This window comes from Heterocephalus glaber, unplaced genomic scaffold (genome assembly GCF_053883595.1).
Source record: "Heterocephalus glaber isolate CG9 unplaced genomic scaffold, H.glaber_assembly_v1.0 deba00001451, whole genome shotgun sequence".
Classification (NCBI taxonomy): domain Eukaryota; kingdom Metazoa; phylum Chordata; class Mammalia; order Rodentia; family Bathyergidae; genus Heterocephalus; species Heterocephalus glaber.
The window spans coordinates 7828553-7843049 of NW_028258301.1; the positions used below are offsets into that span (position 1 = coordinate 7828553).

General features: G+C 44.9%; 1 protein-coding gene across 10 annotated transcripts in view; it reads right to left on the minus strand.

Annotated features, from left to right (window-relative positions):
- The window catches only part of Armh1 (armadillo like helical domain containing 1), a 43750-nt gene that overhangs the window by 20300 nt on the left and 8953 nt on the right, over positions 1-14497 (minus strand). For 8 of the 10 annotated variants that reach the window (XR_015452617.1, XR_015452618.1, XR_015452619.1 and 5 more), the window contains exons 2-6: positions 7684-7887; positions 7370-7471; positions 7017-7124; positions 5301-5518; positions 795-863 (exon numbers count right to left, since the gene is read on the minus strand). Coding sequence is in view for 6 of the 10 variants with exons in the window: in XM_087214772.1 (XP_087070898.1) it covers positions 795-863; positions 5301-5506 (275 nt within the window). In the remaining 4 variants the exon portion in view is untranslated. The remainder of the gene's footprint in view (positions 1-794; positions 864-5300; positions 5519-7016; positions 7125-7369; positions 7472-7683; positions 7888-14497) is intronic. The other 2 variants (XM_087214775.1, XM_087214774.1) reach the window with 1 other exon arrangement.

Consider the following 14497-nt stretch of genomic DNA (forward strand, 5'->3'; position numbering starts at 1 on the left):
ATGCAATAGTTTGGAAATTCTTCTTTCCAGCAGGAAATGCTGGAATTAAACATAATGAACATTTCTTACTTTTGGCTTTCCAGCCTCTGTCCCTTTTCTTTTAATGGCACTCAGTTGTCCCTTATGGAATCATGCCTCCCCCACTCATGGGCCCTGTGATTTTGGTGAGGCAAGCAAGTGACAAGGCAGGTTATCCTTCTGACTGTCCAACCTGATTTGGTGCCAGGCTTGTGACCTAGGTGGGTCTAATGAGGCTCAAAAGTCAGGATGTTCTTGGGATCCCCTGAAAAAGATATGCTCTCTTGTCAGCGGGGCTGAGGAATAAGTATGTGTATCTGGAACACCAGAGGATCCCAGAACACAGCGGTGTCTAAATACAGAGGAGAAGAAATTGAGAAACAGGAAAGGAGGAAGGAAGAGAATGAGAATTAATAATGCTGTTTGGGCTCCTGGATCTAGTCAGGACTGACATACATTCTGGGGTTTTCAGTGAAAATTTCCACCTTCTGGGCTTTTCAGTGAAAGAGCCAATACATTCCCTTTTCCCAAGTCTAGCAGGAGCTGCTTTTCTAGAATTCATATCTGAGGGGGTGCTGACTATTAAAGGGTCACAGGGAATGTGGGGAGGAGGAACAACTGGGATGGGACTGTTGGGAATGCTCCCTCTGGGCCCATCCCAAGACTCACCAGGCACCTGCTGATAATCTAGAATCCATGGTGCTGTGCAGGGTGAATGCCAAGGACACCTCAAGCCTGATATGCCATGGAGACCCCAGAATCTAAATGGAACTCACCTGCTCACAGCTGATAAGAAGATGCCAATGGATCTCAGGAGCTTTTCTAAACCTAAGCCAGTCATATATCTGTACAGCAAGTTAAAGAGTACATTTCAGGTGTTTTTTCATGCAAAACTCAAGATGTTGCTGGGGCTGGGGATTTAGCTCGGTGGTTCTGCTGCCTGCCTCCCAAGCTCAAAGACCCAAGTTCGATCCCCAGTACCAAAAACAAAACAAAAAACCCACCAAACTCAGATCTTGTGCCCAATCCCAGGATGACCAGGCAGGTGAATAGTACTCTTTACCCTGAGAGGAGCCACTAGCTTAAGGGGAAGGGGCAGCACCGAGGTGGGAGCATTAAGGGTGCGGGTTTGTTCCTTGTTCTCCAGGAAGTTTCCCTACAGCAAGGCTTAAACGATCAAAGGTACAGGAGAAACTGAGGGTCAGTTTCCCAAACCTCTCTAGGCTATGACCATTGCTCCCCTGGGCCTCAACATAGTTTGCTATTTCAAGCCTCATTCCTAGACTTCTTTAAAAAGAACTAGCGTCATCGTTAATTCTCAATTTCATACTTATACAAAGTTTTACACTGGAGGTCACTATTATGAAGAATTGCATGGCTTCTTAATAAGAATAACAGGAGATGGTGGAAAAATTAAACCCTGATTTAAAACAACCTCAGTATTTAATGTTATTTTTTAATGTGAGCCTTTGCAAAAAGCCTCATTGTAATAAAGCACCCAGAGCACGCATCAGCGCAGATACAAGGTATGAAATCAAGCCACAACAGAAAGGGAACCAGTCAACAATTACTAGGCTCATAACACATCACAGGCTCTTAGAACACTTAAGAAATTAGCTGAAATTATTGCAGCTCATGGAGGATGACTGAGAGCATCCAAGACTGACAAAGGATAATGTAATGGGTTGGAGGTAATGGTGCTTTGTTGGGGGGAGCGTGGGGGTGTGAGGCAAATTATCTCTGCTGCACCCTGGTTCCCAGGATGCCAATAGAAGTAGAGACAGATTGGCTCATTAGGAAAGGCTCTTTACTGCGAAAGCAGTGTTTGCTCTGGAGCCAGGCTCCCCTGCCTGTTGCTGCTGTGGCGGGGGGCCAGGTGCTCAGCCCACATGGTAGTCTCTTTATTGCCGCACTGTCCCTTCCCTGCATCCCCAAATTCTGCCCCCTGTCCCTGCCTCAGTGCATTCTCTGCTTTTCTTCAGCTACCAGCTAGGTCGACCAACCTTTGTCACCTTCTTTTTCCTCTGTCCCAGGCTACTCTTGTTTGCATAGCCACACGCTGTACATATTTCTGGTCCATTATTTCCAACAATTAGCTCTAGAAGGTTGCCGAAGTGTCTGTAGAAGCTAGTAAGTACACCATCATTTACTATGGGCCAGGCACTGCCTTGCTCACTACAGCCCTCCAGTGGGCGCGATTAGTATTTGCATTTACATCGTAAGCAACAGGAGGCAACCGAAGGCTACCGATTGAACTAGGATTTGAACCGGGAAGCCTAATTCAGCCTGAGCATTTGCCTTCCTGCCTGTGGCCAAAGCGAGGGGGCGGGGCTCTTCAGCTTTTTCTGCGATGACCCCATTCCCAACCCTGTGTGCTGTTGTAGGGGGAGCTGTGGGTCTGCACTGTCCACTATAGTGCCTGTCATGGGCTTTGGGCCCGATAGATCCTTTTTTTTTTTTGGTAACGGGGATCGAACTCAGGTCCTTGTGCTTGCTCAGCAGGCGGCAAAACCACTGAGCTAAATCCTTGGCCAGATAAACCCATTTTAAGCCTCATCTCTGTTATTTACCAGTAATTACTCAATTTTTCCAAGCCTCACCTTCCTTATCTATAAAAATGAGATAACAGCAACCCCCTATTAGGCTGAGTGTAAGGGTTAAATGAGATAATATTTGTCCAGTACTTAGAACATAAAAAGACTCAATAAGTGGCAATTCATAGTTTTGTCAATTATAATATATAAACTTTTAGTTACTGATCTATTCTGGAAGACTAACAAAAAGATTTAGGCTTATGTGATAGTTCTGCAGGAGATCATGATGCCATATGGATCTGTTTTCTTCTAACACACCACAACTGGAGGGCTGGGGAGAAAAAGTGGAATCTCTAATTCAAAAGACTATCATCTGGGCATGGTAGTGATCCCAAGACTTTTTTTTTAAATAAAAAAGCAATGTTTAAATTGAGGCCTGATGGCTAGGCATGGTGGTGCACGCTTGTAATCCCAGCATTCTGGGAGGCTGAGGCAGGGGGATCACAAGTTTGAGTCCAAGTGTGGGCAATTTAGCAACTGAGACTTTTTTTTGGTACTGGGGATTGAGCTTGGGACTTTGCACTTTTGAGGCAGGTGGCGGAACCGCTGAGCTAAATCCCTGGCCCTGAGATTATTTTTTTTAAAAAAAAACCTGAGCCAGTCACGGTGGCACATGCCTGTGATCCTAGCACTTGGAAGACTGAGGCAGGAGGATCACCATGAGTTTGAGGCCAGCCTGGGATACATAGTGAGTTTAAGGTCAGCCTGAATTACAGAATGAGATCCTGTCTCAAGTAAAATAAAATAAAATAATATAAAATAAAAAATTAAAAAAACCTGAATAAGGGAGTAGGAGTTAGTCATATAAGGAGGGCGCTTACTGAATAGGAAAGGATTCAGGCAGGGAGAAAAATACAAAGGGTCTTTGTTGAGTCCTTGAAGTGCCATGAGAACATAGAGCAAGAATATCCTCGCCTACCCCTAGTTCAAAGTGTTACCTCAGGGCTGGGGATTTAGCTCAGAGGTTCTGCCACCTGCCTTGCAAGCACAAGGACCTGAGTTCGATCCCCGGTACCAAAAAAACAAACAAACAAACAAACAAACAAAAAGTGTTACCTCAATGGTGACAAAATATGCCTTCAAGCCCTATCTGTTTCCAGGGCTCCTGAACATAAACACCTCAAACTCACCATCTCCCAAATCAAACTCAGCTACACCCGAACTTGTTTCTTTTTTATGTTCACCCAGTTTCCCAAGTTGGAAATATGAGAGTCATCCTGTGGCATTTGTGTGTTTTTGGCCACTTCCATGTTCTGAAATGATTCAAAATGTTTACCTTTCTTGGTCATTTTGACTTTGGAGAAGAGGCAGAAACCTCACAGTGCCAGGTCTGGTGAATAAGGTCGAGGAGGATGCACCATAATTTACCAGCTTGCCTTTCCATTGGATGCCACTTGGCCGCAGTATTCACCATACTGTTGATCACATTTTGTAAAAACACTCATGAAAGAAGATTTCCAGAACTGTTTCAAAAGTGGCAAGAACGGGTCAGGGGTTTAGCTCAGTGGCACCGCACCTGCACGACAAGCGCAAGGTCCTGAGTTTGATTCCTGGTACCAAAAAAAAAAAGTGGCAAGAATGATGGGATAATATGTTCAAAGCCAGGGGAACAAAAAACAAAAACAAAAAAATCTGGGGAAGTATTTTAAGGGAGATTATTGGCAATATACTTTTTACTGTAATAATTTAAAATTTTAAAGCATTTATTGTATATTTTGATCATATCTCATAGATATGGAGCTCAGATTCCAGGGGAAAATTTGGAAGCTCCTCCAGCTGGTGTGGTGTGTGCATCCTGACAATGGATTCAACTACTCAGGGAGAATGTGTGAGCAGAGAAGAGGATGTGGGTGGAGTCTCAAGGAACATTTAAGGGAAGGCTGAAGAAGAGAAGCAAAGGACAGAAAGAAAGGAGCAACCAAGAGAACTGTGATCACGGAGCAGAGAGAATTGGCAGAGATGGGAACAGTGAAAAATGCCACTGAGAGGTCATGTGTAAGGAATGCAGATGGAGTCACTGGGCTTTACGAGGAGAAAACCATGGGTAACCTTGGCAAGACCTGCACCAGGGGGGTGAGGGGAACAGAATCCAGAAGGCAGAGCACAGGGGAGAAAGCAGGGGAGGGGGAGGAGAGCCAGGGAGCATCAGGAACCTTCTCAGCAAGCATCACCATGATGGGCAGGAGCTGGGTGGAACTAAGTTTCGAGTCAGTGATTTAATCCATGTTTTAAAGTAGAAGAGATTTCTGCATATTTGCTGATGAAAAAAGCTGGTAATGAAGTGATGGAGAAAGCTATAAGAGAGGAAAAATAAAACCTATAAGGAGATGGAAAGGGATTCAAGTGCAGAACAAATACAAATTAGTCCTAGACAAAAGGAGTAGCTACTTCAGCTTTGATGGGAAGGGGGAAAAAAAGAACGGGAGGTGAGAATGACAGGAAGTCAATAGAGTTTTTTTTTTTTGGTACTGGGGATCGAACTTGGGAGCTTGCACTTGCAAGGCAGGCAGTGGAACCACTGAGCTAAATCCCTGGCCCTATAGAGTTTTGACTTTTGGGATATTTTTATCACCAGGTGTCCTGTTCTAAAATATTAGAGAGAATCAGGGGAAGAGCTCCTTCAACAACTTTCTTTATATTTTTGGAAGATTGCTTTTGTTTGTCTGTTTTCTGTTTACCAAAGGATACGTGATTCTAAGGTAGGTGGTCAAGCGTACAAGGAACAAACTGGCTCCTTGGGAAAATTCATGCTCCAATTCAGGGCCAGTCTTGCCTTGGTTGGTTTCAACGAAATTGTCGAGGATGTGACCCCTTGCGACTTTGCCAGCATTGTCCCACTCTTGTAAGAAACTTAAAAGCCTGCCAATTGCTGCCTGCTCCTTTATAGAAGTCATGATCAATGAGTCCTGGGGGTGGCAACAGAGAAAGGGAAAATAGACAGGTTACTAGCATATTTAGGACCATGCAAATCCATCCTTTGGTGAGTTTTGCATTTCTGCTGATTAGCTGTGTATAGTTACATGTAAAATTCACTCTAGGGCCGGTCAGAGGCTACTTGAGCAAGGAGGCTCTCAATGGGTTACAATGGAATTAAGAACATGAAGGTAGCTGGGCGTGGTGGCACATGCCTGTCATCTCAGCTACTTGGGAGGCTGAGCCAGGAGACTGCAAGTTCAAGGACAGCCTGTGCAATTTAATGAGACCCCATCTCAAAATGAAAGGCTGGGGATGTAGCTCAGTGGTAGAGTGTTTGCCCAGCATGCATGAGGCCATGTGTTCAATCCCTGAAAACAAAAAAAACATAAGGTAGTAAATGTTTTTTTGTATTGTTCTTTTTTTTGAGACAGGGTCTCACTATGTAGTTCAGCCTGGCCTTGAACTCACTGTGTAGCCCATGCTGACTTTGAACTCATGACAATCCTCCTGCCTCAGCCTCCAGAGTCCTGGGATTATAGGCATGCGCCTCCGTGTCCAGTTAATGTCTGTTCTTTTTAATTTGGGTTTTATTGTTGTTTTGAGACAGGGCCTCAGTACGTATTATAGGCTGGGCTCAAACTTGCAATGCTTCTGCCTCAGCATCCCCATGCCTGGCTCAAATGTCTACTCTTAAAGAGTTAAAGGCTTTCCTGGTGATGCTAGCAATGGAAAGACCACAGTATCAAGTTGAGAATGAAGGTGCTTGCTAGGAACCTGGCCTCTCTCACAGCTTTTCTCACACAGGGTTGGAGATTTGGGGTCTTTAGAGATCTAGCCCCCTCTTATGCCAACCTGCTAAGGCAAAGTGCCCCTTAACTTTGTACCTAGGGTTTTACAATAATTCTTCAAAACAACTTTCAAAAAAAGTTAGTGTTAAAAAACAGTTCCTATTCCATAGTTGGATTAATGGGCTGTGGTTTGTAGGAGTCTGTGTCCTTGGGAGAGTGTTTTCAGTGGGGGAGGGAAGGTTTAAAATAAACCCGTTTTCCAAAAATAGTTGTGATTGAAAGTGTTATTATCCATAACAAATGTTAGTGCTGATGGGAGAGAGGCATGTGTGATTCTTTTGTCTAACAGACAAGTGAAAGTCATATTTCACATTATCATGGGGTTTTCTGTGATTTACAGAATATTTGTGAAACATTACTTGCAGGGGCTATGATTGATATGGAGAGAACAGCTTGTGTGTAGGGGAGACATGTATTTCACAAAGACTGTTCAACATGAAATTTACAGTCCCATAAAGTGCTTCTACATCTTTGCCAGAGATCTAGTTAAAAGGACTTTACAGTCTGAAACATCCTAAAATTGATTCTAAATTAACGTTTCCTCACATGTATTTGAGATATTGATGGGGCTCAGCTATCAGGGTTTTATTAGGAAGTAATAACGTGAGGCATGAAGAGACAGACACACATACATACCAACCTCTACAACTCTCAGAGGTCACTGGATGTGTGTGCTCTGAAGGGCGTCAGGAAGGCCACCCCAAGATCCTGTCAGACTTAAGAGCAGGCTGAACAACTGCACACCAGCCTAAACACAAATGACCAAATTCTGGTGTGAGATGAAGCCATCAATCACTGTGAATCCCATGATAGGCCTAAACCTGAGAATACTTTCAGAGGCTGTGGCCACCTCCAACAGCCAACCGGGCCTCAGAAAATGAGGGTGAGAGGCTGTTCCAGACCCCAGAGAGGAGGAGGTTGAGACACCAGCATTAGCTTTGTCAGGATGGACCCTTTGTAGGATCAAGACTCAAAGTGAAATCAGATACACACCCAACAGTTCCGGGACACCAGCGCAGGAAACTCTAGGCAGGACAGTCTGTATTAAGCCCTTGTCTCCAAGATTCCTTGCATTTCAGTCTTCTAGTTTTGACACTGGAAAAGAAAAACCAAGAGGCAGCTTTCAAGGTCACAGTGATGCTAATGCAACTCTAAAGTAGTGATGGCCCATCAGGCGGCTCTGTGCCAGGTGCCGTGGGAGACACTGAGTTGTGTGGTAGTGAAGGAGCACAAGGTCTGGAACCAGACTGGGTTCAAGGCTCAGCTCTGTGACTTGATACTTAGTAAAAAATTAAAATAGTACCTGCCTTATCATATGCCACCTTCCAGGCTCCCTGCAGAAAGGCAGCCATGATCGGCCCTCTTGGCTTCTTGGCTATGCCTTCTGGTGTTTACCTCTTTCTGTATTTCCAAATAATAGGCTTATACTACTTGTTATGGGCTGAATCGGGTCTTCCCCAGTTCCATTTGTTGAAGTCTGAACTCTTCAGTACCTTGGAATATGACAGGGTCTTTAAAGAGATAATTAAGGTAAAACGAGGTCATTAGGGTGGGCCTTTATCCAATACATCTGGCATCCTTTTGAGAGGTGTATAGGACCCAGACACACACTGAAGGAAGAGGAGGTGAAGGCACAAGGAGGCGGTGGCTCAGAGGAAACCAGCCCTGCAATGCCCGGATATCAGTCTGCCAGCCTCCAGCCTGGGAGCTAATCAGTCTCTACCGCTTAGGCCACCAAGTCTGTGGTGGCTGGAGTACACTACTATGACTTATCAGCTTTTGACAATATTATGGCAGTTAAGGAATTAGTTCTCTTGTATGACTCTATCTCCCCCACTTTCTCTATTCTGTCCTCACAGTGTAGTTTCCCATAAGTTAGAGTTAAATCAGGAGTGTTTATTTATTTATTTATTTAATTTATTTATTCATTTTGGGTACCAGGGATTGAACTCAGGACCTTGTGTTTGTGAGCCAGGCGCCATACTACTGAGCTAAATCCCCAGCCCATCAGCAGTGTTTACATTATTGACAAAGTAAATAAACTCTTAACTCAAATAGTAGACTATTACATTTTATTTTTCTTACAACTTGATTTTACCTGGAATTAATCATAACCCTTTTTTTTTCATTTAGTTCTAAGTACCTAGGGGTTTTTTTTCTTTCTCTTCAAAAGCACCAAATGTGTAGCAGAAATTTTTCTAAATGTTCAACCCTAGCCGACCAGTTCCAGCTCTTCCCTGGAGACTTGAGTTGCACAGATCTTGGTTTTTCTCCTTTAGTCACTGCTCACTAAGCCTGGTACATTAATGTCCTAGGGTTTCCTTTTGCCATTCTTCTATGCTGCGTCTCACATCTTCCTTTTTGCTTTACTCCCTTGTTTTGTTGAAGCACATTCTCTAGTAGTTTCTTGCGTGTGTGTGTGTGTGTGTGTGTGTGTGTCCTGGAGGGTCTGGAACTCTTTTTGACCTCAGGTGGAGGAGAGACTGGGTGTGTGACTTGGTGTTAGAAATGAGGTTGCCTACCATTTGCTGTTGCTGATGAGAAGTCTGATGTCATTTTGAATCCTGTGCCTTTGAAGGTTTTTCTGAAAGTGTATGATGGTGTGCCTTGGTGCAGGTCTTTTTCATTTACTGTACTATATCCTTGCTGGGCTTCTAAAAATTAGCTGCTGTGTTCTTCAGTTTTTGGAAATTTATCAGGAAACAGCTAGTCTTTTCATTGAAGAATTAACAAATTTAGTTAGTGGAGGTTATTTTTCCCTCTTCTGCAGTCACTAGGGTCTCCAGGGAGAGTGAGTGAGATAAACACTTGGCTGTTTGAACCCTGGAGGTAGGGGAAAGGGCCGAGCTCTGCACGACTTTTCCTCTATCCCTCAGTTTTCCACCCTGTATATCATCTGTGGCCTTTCAACTACGCCTGAGGTCCATGAGGATGGAAGCCTCCAGGGTCCACTTTCCTTCATCTTATGTACCCAAGCGTTTGAAGTGTTGCTCAGCTGCTGCGGGTTGGGGCTCTGGAGTGGAGGCAAAGTGCTCTGCATGGAGCTGTCAATGCCTGTGCTCAGCCCACACCTTCACTTTTTACCTTCTCTGGTTACGTGATTCCGAGCATTAGGTCTCCTCGAGGTTAAAGTAGGGACTGCCTCACTTCCTGTTGTTCATTTCCTCTTGTTGGTACCTAGTTTGTAATTTCCTCAGCTTCGAGCCAAGCCGGTTAACATTCCCCCATTTGCCTCCTACCTTCCAAATATTTGTTGAATCCTTCCATGTGTTGTTGCCTCTTTCCCTGAACTTTTGTGACTTTTTATTTAGTGTTATGTCACTGAGGTTTGTGGAAGCTGGGGGAGATAAAGAGCAGCAGTCATGTTTAATGGAGTGCCAATTATTATTTATTTTTATATCAACTTTCCTTCAGTGTGAGATTTGGTGAAGGCTGAAAAAACAATGATGGGGCTGGAGGTGTAGCTCGGTGGTAGAGGGTTTGCACTGAGTTCGATTCCCAGTACTACAAACAAAATAAAATAAATTCCCCAAACTCTTTTTTTTTTTTTTTTGGTACCTGGGATCAAACTCGGGTCCTTGTGCTTGTGCAGCAGGTGGCAGAACCACTAAGCTAAATCCCCAGCCCAAAACAAAATCTTAAAAGAATTCAAAGAAGAAAACAGTGGGAAAAGGAGAGAAATGTGCTAATTTCAAGAGTCTGTTGCTGGGATAAATTTTTTTATATCTAAATTTTTTGACTATCAAAATAAAAGGGGAAGCATGTGTTTTTCCTGGTAAAGGGAAAGAGAAAGGTGAAAGAAGACTTTTTTTTTTAGTTTTTATATTTTTCATATGGAAAGAGGTAGCTCCACACCACAACATGTGTATACAATTATTTTTTAAGCCAGGCCTGGTGGCACATACCTGTAATCCCAGCACTTGGAAGGCTGAAGCAGGAGGATCACTGCATGTTTGAGGACAGCCTTGGCTACATAGGTGCTCAAAACCAGCGTAAATTTCATAAAAGACTCTATCTCAAAAAACCCAAAAATTTAAAAAATTTTTCAATTAAAAAAAAAATATTGGAGATAGAATCCAGGGCTTTCATACTGAGCTACAACCCCAGCCCATTTATTTGGAGACAGGATCTTGCTAAGTCGTCCAGACTGAACTTCAACTTGTGACCCTCCTGCCTCAGCCTCCCAGAGTGTGGGGATTATAGGCATGCAGCACCATGCTTGGCTTAATTCTCTTTCATTTTTACTTTTTTTTTTTTTTGGCACTGCTGAGGATCCAACTCATAGCCTTGGCTGAGCTACATCCCCAGCCCTGTTTTATCTAATTCTAAGAGCTTCTGTAGTTACTGTCCTCAATTTTCAGAGGAAGAGACTCAGGTTTTAAAAGTTTTGCTTATTAATGAAGGCCTCATGGCTAAAAGGAATGGCAATGGGATTTAAACTCAGATTTGAGTGTAACTCCACAAAGTCCAAGTTCTCTCCATTAAGCCAAAGGCACTGGCCTGCTGTCCCCTGTGCTCTACAGTGTCACCCGCAGCCTCTTGTCAAATCCAGACGCCGGCTTGCAGTCCATAGAAGAGGACTCCCTTCTCAAATGCCTTTCCTAACCCCGCCCTCCTGGCTCTACTCCTGGAACTTTGCTTCCTCCTGTGCACATGTGCAGATCCTTCTGCAGGGCTCAGTTCTCTCCTCGTGCTTCGTAACCTCCTGGGGGCCTCACCCCCTCCATCACTGTCAGTGCCTCTGTCGGGGGGCGGCTCCCAAATCCCAAACCTCAGCCTGGGTCCCCTCCTGGGCTCCACATCCCTGTACTTAAGCGACCAGCGGACTCCTCACGGGTGTGCATCACAGGCTCTTCACATCCACAAATCCTATGAAGAACTCATCCCTCCTCTTCCTTGTCCCTGTGCTGGTCCTATGTTCGAGCGTGGGCCACCATCTTCCTGGTCACTCGAGAGCTGTCTTGGGCATAAAGCAAGTAGTTCCTTGCTCTCCTTATCTGAATGTTTGTTGCTGGGTTCTGCCAGTCACACTCCTAACATGCCCTCAGACAAGGCCATTTAGCTCCACCGGCACTGGCGCCACTTTCATGTTATACCCCCATCCCTTAGGAATTACAGCAACAGCTTCCCAACTCTCCTCAGGCTGACTCCATCCTACTGCCAGAGCGAGAGGCAAGACCTCGAAACAATTCAAACCGGTCAGATGATTCAGAGATTCTCTTTACCCTCAGGATAAAGAATTTTATTTCAGCCCAAACAATTCCATCTAAATTCTGCCCCCAGGTGAAACCTGGCACTAAGCCCCCATCCTGAGGGGATTAAGAGGCTGCCGCCCACTTCCCCACACTGTAGAAACCCTTCTCTAAATTCCCCACTCCTGTTTCTAAGCCACTTTTCTTCTTCTGAGATCAGGCCTTCTGCCCTCCTCCACTACCTGCCTCTGTGCTGCTGTCAGCCACCCTTTCCTGTTCTGAGTCACTGACACACATCTGCATTTTTACCCTGCAGCTACCAGGCAACTCCAAGGTCAGTGTCTCCATGTTCACAGCAGGTGCTGGTAAACTGATGTCCAACATACTGTGCATAAGAAGCACTTTAATGTCCGTTAACTCGACATGGTTCATTAAATAGATGTCCTGGGTGCCAACTCCAAGCCAGGCACTGGAGGTGGCACTGGTTAATATATAGACATAGTCCTTTTTCTCAAGGTGCTTACATCCTGGCAGGCAGAGGGAGGCAAGCAAGCAGGGAGTTTCAGTGAAGAGTGAAAAGCTTTGTTGGAGCACAAGGGAGAAATCCAGAAATCCAGGATCCAACCTTCACTCCCAAGCAACCCAGCATTCATACAGAAGACCTACATGCTAAACTCTTCACTAGCCGTGACCAGCCCCTTCTTGGGAAGTCTACAGTTCCAAGCTCCTTACCCTCCCACCTCTTCCTCCACCTGTTCTCAGAAGATCTAGTCTTGGGCTTAATAAAGTTATAGGCCATTAGGCAAGAACGTCCTCATATTTCCTCTTCCTTCTCTCCATATTATCTCTGTCCACACCCACCCCTCTCCTTTCTTTCTCTCTCCCTCTACCAAAGCGCTGCATCCATCCAACCATCCCACCCATCTTGTCTCCTTAGGGCCCCTGCTCCACCCGTTACTCCCTCCACCCTTTTATCCTCAACCACTCTCTTTAAGTATTTTCTTTGTTAGCCTAATTTTTGCCAATCTATAAAAATAAAAAGCAAAAATCAAAACAGAACCTCAAACCTACATCCTCCTCCAGTTGTCTCTCTGATTTTCTCACTTTGCAGCAAAACTTCTATAAAACAGTTTACACATTCTTTTCTGTTTCCCCACTGACCATCCTCTTCCCAACACTACTTCCCTTATATCTTTCTCTCTTTTTTTTCTTTTTCTGTACTGGGGATCAAACTCTGCACTTGCAAGGTAGGTGCAGTGCCACTGAGCCAAATCCCCAGCCTTACTTAACTTGTATCTCTCTCTTTTTTTTTTTTGGTACCAGTGATTGAACTCAGGTCCTTGCGTTTGCGAGGCAGGCGGTAGAACCACTGAGCTAAATTCCTGTCCCTCATTTGTATCTCTTTAGCCAATGTCTCTGATAACTCCCTAACTGCCCAGTTCACTGAGGATATCGGGGTCCTTTGCTTATTTGTCCACTTGCTGCCACAGTCAACATTACTGACCATTCCTCCTTCTAAAGCGCTTTCTTCCCTGATACCTCTGCATTATGACATTGCTTGGTTTGTCTGCATCCCTGGATGCTGCCTCCCCCACCTCCATCTTTGAGTCTCCAGTGCCTGTTGTGTTGTATGTAGGTCCTCAGTAAGATATCAAAGATGGCACCCACATATGACTAGAAACTTTCCTGTCCCACCATCAAGCTCACTATCAGCAATACCATTAAACATGCAATGCAACAAGCAGTGTCAAGTAGGTCTCATGCTAGATCTTTGTGAGAATAAATGTGAAAAAGACCCAGACATTACCTTTGAGGGGAATAAAGTTTAGGGGTGGCATAGAACTTTATAAATAAATGATTTCAGTTCCAACAGTGTGGTAAGTGAAATGACAGAGTACAGGGGACTCTGGGAATGGGAGAGGGACACCTAACCTGATGTTGGTTGGTTGCTGGCTGCCACGGAAAGCTTTCAGAGGAGATGCCTTCCAGGCTAGAAAGTGGTCTGTAGTTATTCGGGACAGGGGAGAGGAAAGTGTATTCCAGATAGAGGCCAGAAAGTGTTCAGTGGCTCAGAAGTGAGAGAGTATAAGGCAGTGGTGGTGAACCTATGGCACGCGTGTCACAGTGGGCTATTTTTAATCACTGAGAGCTCTAAAAGGTTCGCCATCACTGGTAAAATGAATGAAGAATTGCAAGTCCAGGGTAGCACAGCACAGTGGTCAGGACCATGAGCTCTGGAGTTGGATGGTTTTCCACTTCCTAGCTATGTGACCTGAGGCAAGTTACTTAACCTCTTTGAGCTTCAGTTCCCTTACCTGTAAAGAGATAATATGTAGTATCCCATAAGGGTGGATAAACTACCTAACATATAGAAAACCATCACTGGAGTTTAGCTCTTTCTTTCATTGCCAAGATTGCTCATAGCAGCGGGAGCATAGCATGGGGATAGAAGTGGCGAGAGACAAGACAGAGGAACAGGCAGAGGGCAGGGAATGCAGGGCCTTCCATGAAGGGCTTGCACTCTATCCTCAGGGTGATGTGGGGGAGCCGAAGGCCTCTCAGTGACAAAACCAAGACTTGTTTTAGAAATCCCTTGACTGCTGTATAGAAAGAGGAGTGGGAGGGGGCAAGATGAGGTGAGGCCCCAGTTAGGAAGCCAGTCCTGTAATCTCAGCAAAAGACGCTGAGGACACCAGGGGTGGAGAGAAGCAGAAAGGCCACATAGGTAGAAGTGACAGAACCTGGTGCCTGACCGCCTGTGGAGGGTGAAAGAAGGGGAAGAATCAAGCAGGAGCAGGAAGCTTGGATAACCTGGCTTCCTACCTCACAGAGAACATAGGGTCCACCAAGCAAAAGCAGAAGCCCCTCTTCCTCTCTTCCATTCTTCTCTCCTACTCCCCCTCCTCTTCCTCTTCCTTTTCCTTCTACT